The 19,300-nt window shown below is 56.0% G+C and overlaps 1 protein-coding gene across 1 annotated transcript in view; it reads left to right on the forward strand.

The window, feature by feature from the left end:
- Nucleotides 1-19,300, forward strand: part of CDH23 (cadherin related 23) — a 398,173-nt gene that overhangs the window by 185,539 nt on the left and 193,334 nt on the right. The window contains exons 11-13 of the mRNA XM_068547762.1: nt 9,881-9,886; nt 11,639-11,788; nt 12,266-12,424. Coding sequence (XP_068403863.1) covers nt 9,881-9,886; nt 11,639-11,788; nt 12,266-12,424 — 315 coding nt within the window. The remainder of the gene's footprint in view (nt 1-9,880; nt 9,887-11,638; nt 11,789-12,265; nt 12,425-19,300) is intronic.

Here is a 19,300-nt window from a genome sequence, read left to right on the forward strand (position 1 = left end):
AGAACTGTATACCCCAAAATGTCAATTTCACGGCATGTTAATTATAAAACTTCTAAAAATTTATATTATTGAAGACCTTTCCACCCGCATCCCCCCCAAAAAGATGACGTGAAAGGTACCAGCATAAATAGCACCACTGATGGACTTTTACGCTCAGATAGCACCATCCTTCTCTCCGTTGTCATTTAATTCAACAAATATATAATACCACCCTCCTATAAGGGAGAAAGGTAGGCTGTAGGGCCATGAATGCCACAATGAGTTTGAACCTAATTCAGCAGGCAGTCGGGAGCCATCGACAGTTCTTGAGTATGAGTGATACCCTCAGAGATGTGCTTTAGGTTGATTAATCTGGACAGAAGGAGAAAGAGGACAGGGTGATGGCAGATAGCACAAATGGGCAAGGGCTGGATGTGGGGGTCCTTGAAAAAGATGAGGGTTGGAGTGAGGCTAGGGTTTGGAATCCCAGAGGCGGAAGTGGCAGAAGCTCAAAAGGGCAGGTGAGGGAAGTGGCTAGATGGAGGAAAAGATGGCAGCTGTCACCATCTGCCACCACTCTGCTGGGCATGGCCAGGCTCCTGGTTTCATCTTTCCCTCAACTTAGTTCTTCATCTGAATGCCCTCCACCACCCTTGCCTGTTCTCGCTCCGAGTCTCTCTCTGTTTATCTTTGTTAGCTTTTCTTTGAATCAGATCATCCCTCTCTTGCCCCCCTTCCCACTGTCTCTTATCTTCTGATTTTTTCTCACACCCACACATTCACAGATACACACATGCAGCTCATTCACTCCTGCCTGTATTGCTTTGTCTGTTTAACCACAGTTACTATGTGGCCAATACCTGTGTGCCTGGGAAGGCGTGGCATGGGTCATGTAGGCAGGGCTCTTCGGAAACCTGGACAGCTGTGCCCGGGTTTGACTTCGGGATGCCCAAGGGCAGCTGAGTGACACTGTCATCAGGCATGGTCACCCATCTGCCTGGAGCCCAGTGCGCTGTCCCAGCCTAGGACCCTTTCCTTAGGGCATTTGTGGTGCCTTTGTTCTCAGGGAAGGGGCCCCAAGTCTGGGTAGCTCCACCCAGCAGAGGGCTAGGAGCAGGAAGGAGATGAAATCACCCACTCCCCTCTGGCTCCCAGGACACCCAGGTTCATGGCCTCTAAATAGTCTTGAGTTCTACCTGCCCACCCCCTCCACCACGCCTCTTGAGGCAATGGGATCCCTCTCTGCCCCCTCCCTGCCACCCAGAGGCATGGGGAAGGTGGACTCGCTCTTGGAGAGGCAGAGGAATATAAAGTGGTGTGATTAGCGCAGGCGGGCAGAGTCCCCCCTCCTGATTTCCATAAGGCGTGTAGATTTCTTTGCCGTGCCACATTTCTCTCTCTGTGGGAACAGGGAAATAGTTTTAGCGTGGTAAATGGACAGAGCCAGGCGGCTGCTCAGTGCAAGGCCCACTCCCAGCTCTGCACCCTGCCCTTCCCTGCTCCGAGGCCGAGGCCCCTAGAGGGCCCAGCCAGGAAGGAGAGGCTGCACACCCCCTCCGCCAGCCCAGCGAGGCTCCCTCTCCTCCTGCTGTGGCCCTGCCCCTCAGGCCTGGTGATCTTCTGCAGAAGGGGCCCCCGGAGGGAGGGGCAGGAAGATTCTGGCCTTGGGGCAGACTGGGGTGCACACCCTTTCTTCCCGCGTTTTGGCCTCTCCTCCCTGCAACTCTGAGTACACTTACGCTTTCGCCCACTGCCCCAACCCCAGCCAAAACTCGGGTGCAGAGTTTGCCAGTGGAGTGAGAAAGGGGATTGAAGCCAGGTGTGAGGGTGAGGTCCAAGTTGGCAGATTCGGACCAGAATGGCAGACCTTAATGTTAGAAAAGTGGCCGCCTGTGCTGGGAGGCGGGGCCACAAGGAAGGAATCCTTAAGCTTTCCACTTAGGACAGGTGCCTTCAAACAGGGTCCCATGCAGGAGAGAGGGAGGAAAGGATGAGGGGGCCATGGCCTGGCTCCCTTGGGATCTTGTGGGGTGCAGCATATTGTTCTGGAATTAAGAGCTTGGGCCTCATGAATCTCACACGGTCCCTCTGCCCTTTGCTCGCGAGGTACCAGTCCAGTACCTCTGGCCTGGGCAGCAGTCTCTGCATGTGTGGGCCTGGAAAGGTCCCTTTGAGCCCTGGGCTTTCCACATAAAGCTTGCCCTTCAGCCACACCCACGGGCACTATTAAGGGGAGCTTAGCCCCCCTGACAGGTACCCCCTGAAGCCACTTTGTTGCAGTAAGTACCCACTGGGCTGATTGCTCAGGTCCCTAGAAGTCCAGGGTAGCCTAAAGATTTGGATGAAATGGCTATTTGCTTGGGGCATAGAAATGAGGCCAGAGCGGCTGGTTCCATCTCTAGGGGTGGGTACGGTTAGCTTTGCTGTACCTAGTGGACACAGGTGGCACCCATGACCCCCAGAAGGAACCCACCCAGAGCCATGGTCACCAAGGCTGAGCAAGAGCTGCTGGTCAGCTGTGCACCCTCCTCATTGGTAAGGACCAGCTCCTATGTATGAGCTGCTTGGGGAATTGAGCCTCCGAAGTCAGCTCAGACTTTGGGGAGCACCTATGGGACACAGGGGCAGGTGTGGTTGGAACTCGATGCTTAGACTCCTTGTTTTCCACACCCAGCGCATGACCTCCAGACCTGGACAGCGGTGCCAGCCGGCCCGTGCTGGGCTCTCAGACTCTCATCGTAGAGTTGGGGACCTATTATCCTAATATGCCTGAGATTGCCAAGGTTTCAGCACTTTAAGCCCACATCTCAGGAACCCTCTCAGTCTCAGGCAAACTGGGACAGCTGGTCAACCAGGGGTAGTGCCCATCATCAACGATGCAGGCTTGAGAGGGGGCCCACTCCAAGGCTCTGAACCAGACAGGCCTGGAACACAGAAGAAAAAGAGACAGCAGAGCTGAGCTACCCCCGCTTGACATGGGCTTTGCTGGGTCCCTGGAGTTGGGACTCAGAGCCCAGGGACAGAAGGGGTGGGGAGAGGGGCAAGGAAAGAAACAAGCTGTCGGGTGTAGCTGGGTGAGATCCCCACAGCGAACTAGGGTAAAGGGCTGCAAATTAGGAAAACAGAATTTGAAAGCACCTGTCCCTCATTTACCTTAATGCATGTACCCAATGCACATTGTAATTCATTTCCCAGAAGAGCTGGGGCTGGCTGCAGGGCTGACAGACCAGATCCCTCTGGAGGGAGAGAGGGAGGGAGGGAGAGAGGGAGGGAGGGAGGTGTGCACGTGCAGGTGAGGAGCACCTGCCCGCCTCTCAATCTCTTCTGTAGATGAATAATACACACGTCTGCTAGTGATGGAACTGACAGCTCTCTAGTATTCTTTCTCCAAAGTGCCAGCTGCCAATAGTATTGAATTAGATTTCACAGAGGTTTTTGCAGTACATGGAATTCACCAACAAATTACTCTTAAAGAGGGAAAATCAATTATTTGGAGCAGAGATAAGCTGAAGGCAAGGCAGCCTCGGATTGATCCTGTCTGTGCAGGCGTGTGTGGAATTCAACAGATAACCTGGGGAGAGGAGGGCCAGGTCTGCCTGACGGAGAGAGGGTTGGAGGAGGGGGAAACAGAGGAGGGGCAATGGGGCGAGGAGGAGGAGGAGGAGGAGGAGGAGGAGGGAGGAAGGAAGAGTCGGAGGTAGAAGGTAAAGGAGAGAGGGAGAAAATGAAAAGGGAAAGGGGAGAGGGGAAGGGGAAGAAAACAGGGAGAAGAGGGATAAAAGCAAAAGGAGAAGAGAGAAAAGATGGAGACGGAGGGAAGGGGAGAGAGAGAAGGATCAGAGAAGGCACGGAGAGGAGTGGACAGAGCAAGTGCGAAAAGCAGTTTGAAAGAGCACAGCAGGTGTTAACGGGCCCTTAGAGACTCACCCAGTCCATGCTTCCCATTTTGCAGATCAGGGAACTGAGGCCCAGAGAGAGAAAACATCCTGCCCCAGAGAGGAATGGCAGATCCAGAAGAAACCTCGGATCCCTGGTTCCTGACCTCAGGCTCACACTGCTCAAGGGTCTAAACCACAGAGGAGCTTGGGAAGGGGGTGTAGGTGGACTGAGAGCCTGAAATGAGGGCTGTCCTTCACCCTGCTGCATCCTGGGAACCCTCTCAGGCCCAGGCCGACTGGGACAGTTGGTCAACCAGGCGTAGCACCCACCATCTCTGATTCAGGCCTGAGAGTTGGCCCACTCCCAGGGTGGAGAAGCTGAGGCGCTGAGCCAGGCAAGCCTGGGATGCAGAAGAAAAAGACACAGCAGAGCTGAGCTCCCACCATGTGACATGGGCTTTGCTAGGTCTCTGGAGTTGGGACTCCGTGCCCAGTAACTGGAGGGGGTGGGTGGAACACGAGGAGACAGAAGAAGGTGGCCATTCACCCAGAAATTATTGGGGACGTGCCGGCACCAGCTCTCCCAGACTCTGAAGCTTGGAAGGTCCCTGGGGACTGAGGCGGAGTCAGGGGATGGAGGCAATGACAGTGCAGGGCTTCTCCCCATCGTCCCCTGGACTCCGACTTCACAGCGGGCAGCCTGCGCAGTGGGTGTGGGACAGCTGCCCTGGGCAGGCAGGCGGGGCCAGAGCAACTTGGTGCCCCCCCGTAAGTGTGGGGCTGGGGAAGAAGCAGCAAGTTTTGAAGTGAAGGGGTGAGGAGAGGCCGGCCCCCTGCCAAGTTCACTTGGGCATGTCTGACTGGAGTTCGTTAAGTGAAAGGATGGACAAAGGAGTGATGAAGAATACATCTTCCGTGGACTTTGATTTTCTGCCATTCAGTAGCATGGATTAGACCAACAGGGCACAGTGGAAGAGGGAGGGAGGCCTAGGGCCCCCTGCCCAGGATGGGGGGGTCCCCTCACCTCTGCACACATCCAAGCCTTTGTCCTTCTCTGCCTGCCCCTCTCATTCCCGGCCAAGCTGAGGTCTAGAAATCAGCCCCTCCCCAGGGGTACCTCTCTCCCTCCCTTCCCTTCCAGAATAATAATAACCACTCTCCTTTATTGAGCATTTACTCAATCCCAAGCACTTTGCTAATATTTTGCTGCTCTCCCACAATAGCCCTATCAGGTAGGCTTCATTCTTCCCATTTTGCAGGTGAGGAAGTTGAGGTTCAAGGAGATAAAATTATGCAAAAATCACACAGCTGGAAAGGGTAGTACCCGCATCTGGACTCAGGTCTAACTCCAAAGCCTGTGCTTTTAGCCACCGCTGAAGCTTAGGGCCTCACACCTTGGAATCACTGGTCAGAGGGCTCTTCCCTGGCTGGCCTGAATTTTGGACAGGACTTCTGCGAGGGTGGCACTGACTCTGTGGGCCCATCTCCGCACTCCAGGTCCCCAGCCCCATTCCCACCTTGAGCTAAGGGTGTCCCACCAGCCCACAGAGCTCTCTGGGTGCCTCTGGGGGTCCCTGGGCCTTCTTCGTCTTGGTTCACAACACTGCGGAGTCCCTAGTCCCCTCTACATGCATGTGACCCTGGCCCTTCCTCTTCTATTGAAAGGAATTAAGGCCCCCTCCGGGGCACATCATGGTTCATAGGGTGGGGTGAGGGTCCCCTAGCATTTGGGTCGAGGCTGGGGACGCAGCCCCTGCTGGCAGCGGCCGATACCTTGGGCTGGGGGCTGGTGTGCTGCCCTCCACGGGGTAGGGGACGGTGGTACCAAGACTTCAGTCACCAGGAGCAAAGCGTAGCTCGCTGCATGGGGCCGGGGTAGTGAGGAGTGATTTCATGCGTCCCTCCCCTCCAATAAATAAAGAAAGCCAAACTGTCGCAGCCCCACGGGCAGCCAGCCGGCTCCCCAGCCCGGTGCGGGGAGGGGCCGGCGCTGCAGCTCGGCTCTGGGACCCGCGGCTGCCGCCTATCAGCCTTCTCATCGCCTCTCCTGGCTGGAAGAGAATTTAATCCACTGCGCTCCTCTCCACACACACTGGGATCCTTTTGATGTTCCTCTTTATCTCCTTTCCCAACAAAATTGCCCCTCGACAGCTCCAGGAGGGCCTCCTGCCTCTCCCCACCTGCCCCCTCCCTCCCCGCCCCACTAAGCAGCGGGCACTCCGCTCCCCACCCCCCACCCCACCCCCGAACCGGGCTGCGAGCAAGGAGCAAGGGCGTGGAGGAGACAGGGCCCGGAGGAGCAGGGCCGCACCCTCCCACAGCCCGGGCTTCCCTCCCCTCCACCTTGCTCCCTGATCTTGGGGGAGGCGCGCTTTGCCCCTTGGGCCTCGCTCCTGGCATTTAGCGAATGTAGGAAGGGTCTTCCAGTGCCATCCGATGCCAGTTCTTTGCACACATGAGGAGCAGCGTTCTGTAGAGGGAGCGACACGCAGGAGGCCAGGAGAGCGAGGTGACGAAGAGCTTGGACTCTGTAGGAGTCAGTACTGACCCGAGTTTGAATCCTTCACTGACAGCTGTGCATCTTGAACAAGTTACCCTCTCTGGCCTCAGTTTCCTTCTCTGTAAAAAGGGTAGACTGATGCTGACGTCACTGGGATGTGAAAATTTTGGTTAAGGTATGGGAAGCACACGGTAGAGGCTTGGTAAATGGAAGCTGCTGTTTTAGAAGGCTCTGGGCTGAGGGCTGCAGTTAATAGGGGTTTTGCACCAACTTAACGAACTGGCTAATGATCCCACACACACATCCCGAGGGATTGACAGTCACAAGCCAAGTCCCAGCAGGAATTAGCCCTCTGGGCAGGTTCTGAAAGGGGCAGGCTGAGCATCTGAGGGAATTTAGCCGGAGGTGGCTCTGGGGTCTCAGGACAGCCATATGCAGGGTCCTGACAGCTACAGTGTCAAGCCTAGTGAACTTCCAGCCCCTGGCGGCAGATCAGCGAGAAGGGAGCTGACCTCGCTCGTTGAGACCCAGAGATCTCATATGAAGGGGCCAAGAGGCCCTGGGGTGGGGAGGAGGTCGGAAACCCAGAGCTCCCGCCTGGCCAGGTGCTCGTCGTCGTGAATCTGCACTGAGCTAGCACCACCTTCCCAGGCGTCCCCTCGGTCCCTCTGCCTGCGCACTCCCTCACCCCCAGCCTTGCTCTGTCCCGGTGATTCTCAAACTTCAGCGTGCATCAGAACACCTGGCGGGCTTGTTAAAACAGTGCTGGGCCCCACCCCCAGGGTTTCTGATATGGTACACCCGAGTGTGACCGCCAAATCTGCATTTCTAACAAGTTCCTCGGTGATGCTGGTGCTACCCGTTCCTGCAGAACACTCAGAGAACCGCTGCTGTCCCCAGTAGTTCTCATCCTTGGGTGCACATTAGAACCAGTAACCTGAAGAGCGTTATAAAATCCTGATGTCTCGTCCCCTCCACCCCAAGTCTAATTTCCTTGGTCTGGGCTGCAGCCTAGGCATGGGGGTATTTTAAAGCGCCCCAGGTGGGGTTTTTTTTTAATAAATTTTTTTATTTATTTATTTTTGGATGCATTGGGTCTTCGTTGCTGTGCGTGGGCTTTCTCTAGTTGTGGCGAGCAGGGGCTACTTTTCGTTGTGGTGCACAGGCTTCTCATTGCGGTGGCTTCTTTTGTTGGGGAGCACGGGCTCTAGGCACGTGGGCTTCAGTAGTTGTGGCTCGCGGGCTCTAGAGCGCAGGCTCAGTAGTTGTGGTACACGGGCTTAGTTGCTCCACGGCATGCGGGATCTTCCCGGACCAGGGCTCAAACCCGTGTCCACTGCAATGGCAGGCGGATTCTTAACCACTGCGCCGCCAGGCAAGTCCCTCCGCAGGTGGTTTTGATGTGTGGCTGGGTGGAGAGCTACCACTCTGCCTCTGCCCTGCTCACCCTTCTGGATCCCCGTGGGTGCCTCCAAGCTGCCCTCCCTGCCCCAGCCGACGTCTTCCCAGCCCTAACTGAGCAACGAGGTTCCCAAGGGAGTGTCAGAAAAATGCAGCTGTCTGGGCCCCACCCCTGAGAGATTCTGACACAGTGGCCCTGGGCATCTGAGTTTCTTTTCCAAGCTCCACTGGCAATTCTGACGTGCAGCCAGGTAAGGAGGGCTGCGCTGGTGTGAGTCACACATGGCCGCCAAGTTCACTTTCCTTTTTTAACCCCAGTGTTCCTGTGCTCCAGAGCCTAGAGCGGCTCCCTACTGCTCACGGAAGCAATGTCATGCTGGAGCCCTCCAGATGGCGCCTGCAGAGGGACTCCAGGAGAGCTGCAAAGCCTCCCAGTACCCCAACAATCTCCCCAGCTTCTGTACATGGGCCCTTTGTAATCAGCTCACTTGTCTGCCTCATCATTAATTATTCGTTCTCCACTCTGTGCCTTGCTTAGGCCAGTGGTTCTCAAATGGTGGTCTCAGACCAGCAGCGGTATCAGCATCACCTGGAACTTGTTAGAAATGCAAATTCACGGGTCCACCCCAGACCTACTGAATCAGATATTCCTGGGGGAGGACAGCAATCTGTAGTTTACCAAGCCTCCAGGTGATTCTGATACACGCTAAGGCCCGAGAACTTCGTGTTTAAAGCCACTTCCTCCACCTGGAATCCATTCTCCCTTCCTTCATTTCTAAAACAACCCCTCTCGGGGCAGCCTCCTCTGCTGGCGTTCTCTTAGATTCGGCCTTGGAGTGCTCAGCGATGCCGTCTTGGTTTGCTCAGCTCACTCATATTGCTGGATGGAACTCCAGTACGTTTCCCCCGTGCCCTGGAGCTGCAGTTGGGGGACGCCCACATCAGGCCCTGACTCTGTTTCCCTCGGTCTGGAGGGCACCCCAGCCTGGCAGCTGGGCCTGGGCTCTTATCCTCACGCTGCCGCCAACCTCTGTGAATTCCATTTCCTCTGGAGAGGTTTCCAAGCTCCAGTATTCCTTCATCTCCACCGTGTGGCCCATGGGAAGAGGATCGAACAGAGTAACGGGTGAGGAAAAGCTGCTGAAGCCCCATCGCGTCTGAGCACCTGCTGTGTGCCCGCTCTGATGTGGCTTTGCACTGCCCCAGGGGCTCCCAACAGCAGCTACAGAGGGTTATTCTGTGGTTATTCTGAACTGTGTCTGGCAGAGAGTAGGCAACCAGTGAATGTTTGCTGTGTGATTGTTGTTGGTATCGTCAGCTATTTGAACAATTGTGAAACAAGTTTCAGGACATAGTTTTAAGTGGAAAAAAATCCAACACAGCAGTGTGTAGAGCATGGTACTGTTTGTGTCGAAGAGGGGAGGCGTAGATACACAATGCTCCTACATGCATGTATTTCCTGAGGAAAGAGACCCAGGGATTAGGGTATGGTTGTCTCTGGGGAAGGCTCTCAAAGGGTAGGGGCAACAGGGAAAGGGAGTTGGTTGGGTTGTGTGCCCTTTACACTTTTGAATGAACTATGTGAAGACTTTCTGAGTCTGTGTTTATCACGTCGTTAACATTTTCTATGTTAGGAAAATTAAAACATGACAAGGCTTGGGGTCGCTTCCTGCAGGGGTTCTGTCCAGGCTCCTGGGAGTAGGACAGAGGGACGTGGCCCCTCCTCTCCCAGCCTTTGACCATCCCCACCTCCCTCTGGGTGAGGACAGAGGGAGCTCAGGGATACAGGAACCCCTGCCCGCCTCACGATTTGTGCCCCTGTACCTCTTCCTCTGTGTCCCTCCCCCTCCTCTGGATGTGGGGCTGCACAGACCTCCCGACACCCCAGCACGTGTGTGCACAGCCCACACGCACCCACCCCTCCTCGGCACCCCAGAGGACGTGGCCCAGCAGGTGCAGAGCGGGCTGTTCCTCCGGAGCAGGGTGTGCTCCTGGGGTCCAGCTCGGCCCCTCTCCGTTACCCTGACCTCGGATCTCACCATTTTCTCTCTGGTTCCTTCTTCCTCCTTCCCGGCTCCTTCTCTGTCTCCATACCCTCTGACTGGCCGACTCCCCCTGATAGAACCTGGTAAGTGAGCCTGGGAAGGGCTGGGGCTGGGAGGCATTGCGGGGCACCGTGGGGAGGGAGCTTCGGTGGGGGGCATGCTCCACCTGCTTCGGGCACAGCTCAGAAGGCCCACCCTCCCGGGCCCCAGGTCCTGTGGAGGGGCCGAGGTTCAGGGGAGGGAGAGGTGTCAGTGTCAGCTGCTCAGGGCTGTCACTGGCTGCCGGCTTTGGCTACTAGTGCCCCTTCGGGCATTTAATTGGTCCTCTCGGTCTGATGGATGGATTCCACGCCAGGGAGACTCCACAGCCCAACATGGCCAGGAGAGCGTTGCCTGCACAACCCGCGGGATCCCCTCTGGGCTGGGGGCCCTGGAGGACCCGCTGCTTGCCTGGATCCCAAAATTGGCAGTGCCCTTATTTTGCCAATTTGTAGTTGTTAAGTAGAAAAACCTCAAGAGACCGAGGGTTAACATGCATTTATTTCACAAATGTATCTGAGCGCCTAAGGGACAGCTCCAAGGGCATCAGAATCTTGTGAATCTCAGGCTTCGCTGAGGGTGTCCTTTCCAGCCTTCCTGGGACCACCCCTCTCTGATGGTGCAAAGGCTTCCAGGTTGCCTGGCTGCCCCTCTCTCAGCAGGAGTGGCTTCTGGGAGGAAGCCCCTCAACATCCCTGGGCAACCAAGAGGCGTGCCTCCCTGCCAGCCCCTGGTTCCACAGGAACACGTGCCCAGAGGGGCTGTACCGGGGTCCGGGCTGAGGGAGGGTCATGCAGGCCAAGCAGGAGGACGTGTCCTCCTGGCGCTGAGAGCCCAGGTCTGTAACCCACTGAGCATCTCAACAAGGGTCGGGAGAGGCTCTTGACTGGTTAGTTCCAAATCACAGGCCACCCACCTAGGTGGGAGGGGGCTAGGCCGGGGGTAATTTCCCCACATGCAGGAGGTCGAATCGCTTTCAGAGCAGACCAGTCTCCAGGTAATCAGTAAGCCCTGTCTCCCACCTTCAGCAGTGGCTCCTCCTCCTCATCTGGAGACTTGGTTAGCACGGAGAGAGACATCACACGTTTTGTGTGAGGACAAGCCAGGTGGCATCTGAGGGCCCCGTGAGCTCTGGCCCTGATTGGAATGATCAGAAACACCTGACCTAGAGTGAGGCCTCCCCACCTGAAACCAGGGCCTTGGGCTGCTGGGCTGTAGAAGAACCAGTGAAGGTCCTGGTGTCTCTGCACTATCTGGGATTCCGTGTCCTCCCAGCCACCATGGCTGGCCACAGAGAGGGGCACATGGGGGTTCACTTTGCCACTCAGCCATCTGGGTGGTTCCCACGCCACGTGTAAGCAAGGCAGTGTTCCCCCTGATTGACATGGTCCAGAGGGATGACGGAGGAGAAGCCGTGTCCTGCTCTGGCCCTCATGCCCTATCCTGTCCAAGCCAACCGTGGATGCTTATTTGCTTCTCTCCCCTCCCTTCTGACCCTCTTTCCTCTTCTATCTCCCTACCGGGTCTTGCAGCTGGGGTCACTGGGGCAGAGGAAGGGAGCAGGAGATGGAAAATGAACCAAACCCTCTGCAAGGGACATTGTGGGCATCTGATGGGGTGATGAAGGCAAAAAGAATTGGAGGAGACTTCCAGAAGGCCTAGACATGGGCAGAAGGGTCAGGGAGCCAGGCCAGGATCGCCCAGGGGAGGCCAGGCCACTTTGGAGTGGGGGATAGACAAGCCCTGCTTCAGCCCCGGCGCCCCCTCTCACTGGTTTCTTCTCCATTTTGATCCAGGGCCTGAACAGCATGTTCGAGGTGTACCTGGTGGGGAACAACTCTCACCACTTCATCATCTCCCCGACCTCCGTCCAAGGGAAGGCGGACGTTCGCATCCGGGTGGCCATCCCCCTGGACTACGAGACCGTGGACCGTTACGACTTCGACGTAAGGCCCGCTCACCCTCTCCTTGGCCGGGTGGGGGATTTCAGGGGAGGGAGGGGGTGGCACCGTCCCCTTAAATCCCCCCTTCCACCTCTCCCCATTCTTCCCTCGTGGATCTGACCCAGAGAAGCCCATTGAGCTATGGCAGGGGCTAGGCTGGACCTCCTCTTTTCCAGGAGGATGAGGAAATGTCCAAGAATTGAGTGGAATTTTATTAGGTACCATCAGAGCCTCAGGAGCCTCTACTGCCCAGCATCAGCCAGCACGGCCCCCGTTAGCCCCTTCCTTCCCAGCAGATTCTGTGGCCACCCTAACCCTATGAGTACTGATGGAGGGATTCACAGTAGCATACATCTGGGATGGGCAGTGACTCAGACTGGTGCTCTGGGTTGGAATGGGCAGAGGCCCCAGGGGGACTTATGGGAACAAGGGCTCCAGGAGCATGTGAGAGCTCACCTGGCCCCTGCTCTACGCATCCAGCTCTTTGCCAATGAGAGTGTGCCTGACCACGTGGGCTATGCCAAGGTGAAGATCACCCTCATCAACGAGAATGACAACCGGCCCATCTTCAGCCAGCCACTGTACAACGTCAGCTTATACGAGAATGTCACCGTGGGGACCTCTGTGCTGACAGTCCTGGTGAGTCCCTGCTCTCCTGCAGGGCAACTGAGCTCTGGGGTCGACCATCAGGAGGCGTCCAGAGGGATCCAAGGAGTCTGAGCAGTCAGGGAACGGGGTGCCCCCAAGCCCTCAGAGGCTGTGATGTTAGTATACTAGAGCATCTGGACTCTTCATGATGGGCTTCCTTGGCCAGGGCAGCACCGTGGAAAAGGGACCAACCTGGGGAAGAATGAGGTTGGGCCCAGGATACTTTGGTTTTCTGCCTTGTCCCTGAGAGATACTGAGCCTGGGTGGGCCAGGAGCCCTGGACCTGCCCTCTAATGGGGACAAGTGCCAGCCATCTCTCAGGAAGGTGATCCTGTCTATCTGAGCACAGACACCAGGGAAGAGTGGGCTCCTTGAGGATGCCTGGGCATCCCCAGCTGTCTTTGGCTGGGACTTTGACAGGGGACTCCTCCCGGTGTCCATTTGTATCCGTTAGTACTCGTGGTCACAAGGGACAGAAACCTTTAAGTGGCTCAAGCAAAAAAGGATTGGCTCATGTAACTCCAAAGTGTAAGTGATTTCAGGGCATGGCTGTATCCAGGCACTCAACTGAGCGGGAATCTGACTTCAGCCCTGGGCTCTGCTTTTTGGTATTGGCAGAGAGGGACACCAGCACCCTTAGGCTCACTTCTCACCAATTTATCAACCCCAGTGGGGGAAAAAATAGTTCTTTTTCAATAGTTCCAGCAGAAGTCCCAGAGCTGATTCTCACTGACCCAGCTTATTGGGCCACCCTGGAACCAATCATCATAATTCTGATATACCAGAGATGGGTCATACTCCCCTAGTGGAACGGGGGGTTGGGTCAACCCCATTCAAATTATATGGGCTGAAAATGGGACAGGATATTCTATAGCGGCTTCTGATATCAGAACAAAGAGGGTTGCTGAGCAGACCAAGGTGGTAGATGTGTGCTACACAAGCTCAGGGGCTTGCCCATAGTAGGTGCTCAATAAACGTTATGGAGTTTAACTCGCTGCTGCCCCTCCCTGCCCACTGAGGCCCCCAGAGTCCTTCCACTTCTTGCTCCGTTCCCACTCCAACCACAGAGATTGCCCGCCGATCTCAGGCCCCTACTCCATAGTGCGTTTACTCTACAGAAAGATGGTATGAAACTGTTTTGAGCCCCCAGGCCCTTCCCATCTGACAGTTATTCATATTTCAAGCAGATGTTTTGCTAGGCAGGCCGTCAGATGTAAACAGTAAGTCTGCTGCGGCTGTTTTCCTCCCGCCTGCTTCCCCAGCCCATGGCTCTGCCAGCTTTCACCAAGTTGCTCATTGCAATCAGTCACCTGGTGCCTGAGGCCCCTTGGGCCCTCCTGCAGCCTCTAGGGGCCCAGCCAGAGAGCAAGTGCCAGAGGCTCTGGCCTTCTGGACCCAGAGAGAGCCTCTTCAGCCCCCCAGCCGCCTTCCAATGTCAGGATGAAGGACACCCAAGCAGCCTGTCCCCCACACGGCCTGGAACCACATGGCAAAGAATTCGGATGTCAAGCCCAGGCTTGGCGGGTGGCCGGGGATTCCTTTGTGTCATTCTTGTTGGGGATGGAGGGTCTCACTTTGCAGTCCCCAGTTCCTGTGGCCCTGGAAAGGGTTGAGGGAGCCTAGGGGGTAGGGTGGGGGGGGGGTGACGTGTGGAATGGCACACCTCTTGGCTGATGGCCGGCTGCAGGTGCCAAGGATGATGTGTGAAGCCCAATCCCATCTGGAGTTGGCACTGGAGAGTAGCTTCTCAAACTGGGTTTCCCCAAGCACTGGAGCAGTTCCTGGGCCTGCATGGACCTCTGCCCGCTGCCTATGACACCTTTTCCAGTCCCTCTCCCAATGTTTAGCAGTTGTATTCGGGCTCCTCTGTGGCTACCTGAAGGTCTCCGTCCAGGGCTGGCTCATCTGGGCAGCCTCTAGTTCCTCAGTGTGTGTGTCCAAGCCCTGCCCACCTTCCTATCAAACCCTCAGCCCCAGGGTTTGTGGAATTGTGCAGCTCTGAGGGGGCTGTTTCACCCAACGATAAGCTCTAGCAGCAGGGCTGTGTGTCTGAAGGAGCTCAGGTCCTGAAGTGAAACAGTGGGCCCTGCATCCCTGCCTTCTCTGGGTGCTGGTCTAACTGTATTACCTCTAAGAATCTTCATTTCCCATCTGCAAAATGCGCATGAGTTCCCCCCACCACTCCCGCCGCCACCAAGGCTGCTAGGTGTGAATGACAGCTGTGAAAGCATCGCCTGGTGACCCCCACTCACCGTCATCTCCCAGTCTCCCCAAGGTACTTCCAGAGCTCCTAGCAGGTGGCAAGTTTCACGGCCACACCCGCCCCACCCACTGCCCTGGCCTCTCCCACCTGCCCTTCTCCACTCAGCCCCAGGGTTAGCCCAGTATCCCCACCTCCTTTGCTCCAGGAGGGGCTGAAATTATAGCTATCTGCTCAGGGACTGTGAAATTCCTTCTCCCTGACCTTTTCTGGGATGTTAGTAAAATGTTTCATGGGCAGTTGTGTCAGAAAAAATAATTATGAAGAAAAGGAAAATGTTTCACTTTGCACCGAAGGCCAGGGCAGAGCCTGCTGCAAGGGGCATCCCCACCCCACGCCATGGCAGGGCCCCATTTCTGTGCCTCATCACCTGTCCTGGGGGAAGGCAGCAGTTCACCAGGGAGCTGGGAAAGCCGGAACAGGAGAGGGCCGTCGCCTGCAACCTGGGCATCCCAGCTGGGATGGCATCCCTTCTCACCTCCCTGCTCCCTGGACCTTCCTCAGCCCAGGTTTTGAGGCTCTTATAGCCCCCAGTTATAGAAAAATGAGTTTCCACTGGTGGAGGGGAAAGAGCAGGGATGTAGCGGTCAAAGACTTGACCTTGAGCCCCAACTCTGAAGGGTGACCACATAGGGGAGGGGTGTGTAGGGGCACATTTACCCACGTATGTTTGCTTGTGGGGTGTGTGTGTATATGTGTGCATGCACACAGGCATGCCCTTGTGTCTGTGCCTTTATGTGTGTGTGCAACTACATGCACTCAGATACGTGTATATGGCACGTGGGCATGTGTGTGCGTGTGCAGGTTCCTGTATGATGCTGGTGACTCCCCATCCTCTAGGTTGTACGGTTTCTTTCCCTCTCATATCCCCAGGCTGCTCTGATTCTCTCCTTCCAATCCTGCCTCCTGACCTGATAATAGGGGTTGGGCGGGAAGGCTGTGGGGTATCTTCCTGGGATTCTGCTGGGCTTCGGGCAGCCCTGTAGCCTGGCCGATGCCTACCTGGGGCCTGGTGGGGTTTGTGGGTGCTGCTGGACAGTAGGAGAGCAATCTGAACGTTCAACAAATGTTTTTTGAATACCCACCACCGTGTCAGGCACATGGCCCTGAGGATACAATGGTGATGTGAGTCTTGCCTTCATGAAGTTAATAGTCTCTTGGGAAAGCCTGATGTTAGTACTAAGAAATGAATCTTTACATTAAGCATTACTTGCTGTGATGGAGAGATCAGGGAGCTATGAAAACCTGTAACAGGGCATCTGACCTTGACTGGGGTCAGGGAAGCCTTCCCTGAGGAAGTGGCGATTGAGTAGGCATTAACAGGTAAGTGAATGGAGAGAAGAACGTTGGAGAAAGAGGGTATAGCATGTGCAAAGGCCCTGTGGCTGGAATGCCGTGGTGGGGGTGTGATGTGCAAGGAAGTGGAGTGCTGCTTCTCTGAGGCGGCGGGGGTTGGGGGGTGGGTTCAACTGTCTCTCCTGAATTGCGCCCACCCCACACATAGCCACTGGGCTGCTGTTCTGATAGTGGAGAAGTCTTGTATCAACCCATCCACGTTCTCTTACCTATTCCATCCTGGTGGCCCATGGCCAGCATTTGGGAAACAGCTGGCAGAAGCTGTTCCTGGGATGTGCAAGGAGCCAGCCTGGCCTCCTGCAGTATGGAACTCGTGTCCCCAGATTTATTAGCTCCATGTCCCCTGGGCAGTGAGAGAGGGGCCCTGAGGAGGAGCAGCAGCCAGGAGGGCAGGTCCTCCCGCACTCCAGGAGGCCTTCCCTCCCTGCTCCAGGGGCGTGGGGCACAGCAAGGATGGAGAGAAGATGGAGCGCCGGACAAGACAGGATTCTTCCCCAGGCAGGAATCAAAGCAAGAAGGAGAGGTACATAAGAGCCCTGATGGGGCAGGAGCAGGGCCCAGGACCAGCTCAGTTTGCTCAGCCCAGGGATGGAGTGTCACCCCTCAGCTCCAGGCAGACAGAGTGGCCTGTGGGGGCTGAAAGGCATAGCTCCTCTCTACCCTCTGTGCCCCGCTTCCCAGCCAGTCCTTGGGAGGCTGGTACCATCTTGGGTAGGGCCCTGAATCCTGTTCTGTTGTGGACCGGTCACTCCTTCTCTGGGATTTGGTTTTCTTCTCATCACATGAGGAAAATAGTGCCTGCCCAGCCTGCATTGGTTGGGCTGTTGGGAGGCTCCAGAGCGGTGATGTGGGTGTTAATAGGTAAGGGATTACAGACCTAAATTGTGGTTCTTATTTTTTTTTTTTTAAGCATAGCTTTAACTCATTTTTATTCATTCATTCATTCATTCATTCATTCATTCATTCATTCATTTATGGCTGTGTTGGGTCTTTGTTTCTGTGCGAGGGCTTTCTCCAGTTACGGCAAGTGAGGGCCACTCTTCATCGCGGTGCGCGGGCCTCTCACCATCGCGGCCTCTCTTGTTGCGGAGCACGAGCTCCAGACGCGCGGGCTCAGTAGTTGTGGCTCACGGGCCTAGTTGCTCCGCGGCATGTGGGATCTTCCCAGACCAGGGCTCGAACCCGTGTCCCCTGCATCGGCAGGCAGACTCTCAACCACTGCGCCACCAGGGAAGCCCCTGTGGTTCTTATTATCATCCGCCTTAAAGGGCCCCATCTGGCCGCCCTTCAGCCTGTGTGTAAGCCCAGCTCTGCAAGGTGGGGCCTCTTTCCTCCTCTGTTACCTGGGGAGGTACCCTGACAGGATCATACCCAGGAGGGTCGTCGTGAGAGTTCAGTGGAACGGTTGGTGAAGACACGCGGTGCCGAGCCTAGCCGGGAACACTCAGAAAATATCAGCAAGTCATGCCAGCCTCTCGCCTGAGCTTTGATGGAGCCAGGACTCGCTTGGAGTCGTGGCCCTGCCCCAGGGAAGCCGTGTAACATGGGCACATCCCTGAGCCTCTGGGGCCCCATCGTCCTCATTATAAAGCTAGATGGTTGGGCCGATGCTGCTTCAGGGCCTTCTGGCTCCATGCGGCTTAATTCCAATGCACTCTGCCCAAGAGGAAAAGTGGATTTTTGCTGTTTAGTTTCACTCCTGGCAACACAAACATGCTTCCTGTCCTTTGAGGGTCCCTCACCCACCCACTGTTCTCTAGAGTTCCCTTGCCTGCCCTGCCCTCCCTCTCCCAGCCCCCATCTGGAAGTTTGGTGAAGGTTCCAAGGTGGTCACTTCCCTGCTCCTGGAGCTCACCAGCTTTTCCTAGTCATCCAGCCTGGCCTCCCTCTCCAGGGGCATCAACAGAGGCAGCCCTGCTCCTGCTGGTCCCCTTCACTCCCTCCTCCCCTGCCCGCTGACACCAAAGGAAAAGGTGTGTGTGATGTCACTGCCCCAGGCTGACCCTGGTGAAGGCCAGCCTCAGTCCTGGAAGAACTGAAATGCAGTATGCCTCTTCCATCAGCTGTCAGGCTGCGGGGCCTCTTCCCCAGCCCTGAGAGCCTGCAGGCTCAGGGCACACTGCCCCGCCCCCCGCCCCCCCCCAACCATGTTGCTAAATCCAAGGACTTTAACATGGGCCTCACCCCGGGTGCTGGGAACTCGATGGCCCAGCCAGGTGGTCTGGGAAGGCCAGTCCCCTGCCTCGGCCTCAGGTGGTGCTCCCTGGTCCCTCTGGCCCCTTGCAGAAGGACTTGCTGCTCTGCAAGTGGGGAGACACCTCCCAGCTGCATCAGCACCTGCGGGAGGGAACTTTAGGAGCAAAGCTTTGAAACCAGGGAGACTCAGGTTGAAATTCTGCCCCTACCCTTGCTGTCTCTGTGACCCTAGACAGATGCCTGGCTGTGTCTGATCCTAAGTCCCCAAAGTTTGCTGTGGCGATGATAGTAATTATATCTATCCCATGATTAAAAAAGATGCATTTTAGACTGCTTACACCCAGAAAGCGCTGGGTGACTGACAGCCGTGATTGCTAGTGCTGTTGCTGTTTTTCTTCTCCACCATCATATTTGGGGGTCAGTGGAGCTTCAGAGAACACTGGCTCTTAAACCTAAGTCTCTGGGTTCCTGGATTCTCTGCCTTTGGCTCCGACTTCACTGGACACCGGGTCCTCTCAGTTGACACACTGGTGAGTTCTTGTCTGTGCCCGACCCTGGGGCTCTAACACTCAGGCCCCAGCGTCAAGGAGCAGAAGAGAGAGGTTAAATGAGGATGTGGCCGGAGGGCTAAGACTCAGAGGAGGCAGGCAGCAGGTGTGACAGGAGGACTGGCTTCATGCGCGTGCGGCCTGGGCATTTGCTTGGGAAGCTGGAAGTAGGAGGGCCTCACCCTGGGTTTGATGCTCTACTGTCGCCGTCTTGAGATTCTTAATTTTTGAACAAGGGGGGCTGCATGTTCATTTTGCACTGGAAAATTATGCAAATTATGTAGCCTATCCTGGCTATAGGAGCTCCATAATTCTGTGCCCAAAGGAGCTCTGTGGTTGTCCGTTGTTTTCGTCTATTCCCACGTTCCATCGGCACGGGCTCAGTAAGTTCCATCGGCACTGGCTCGCTTGCCTTGTGCCACCCTCCAAGCAAGGGCCCACCGAGCTTGTTTCGGTTCCAAACGCTGCGTGAGAAACCATCCCACACTTAGCGGCATAAAGCAACAA

The sequence above is a fragment of the Eschrichtius robustus genome, chromosome 7 (genome assembly GCF_028021215.1).
Source record: "Eschrichtius robustus isolate mEscRob2 chromosome 7, mEscRob2.pri, whole genome shotgun sequence".
NCBI lineage: Eukaryota > Metazoa > Chordata > Mammalia > Artiodactyla > Eschrichtiidae > Eschrichtius > Eschrichtius robustus.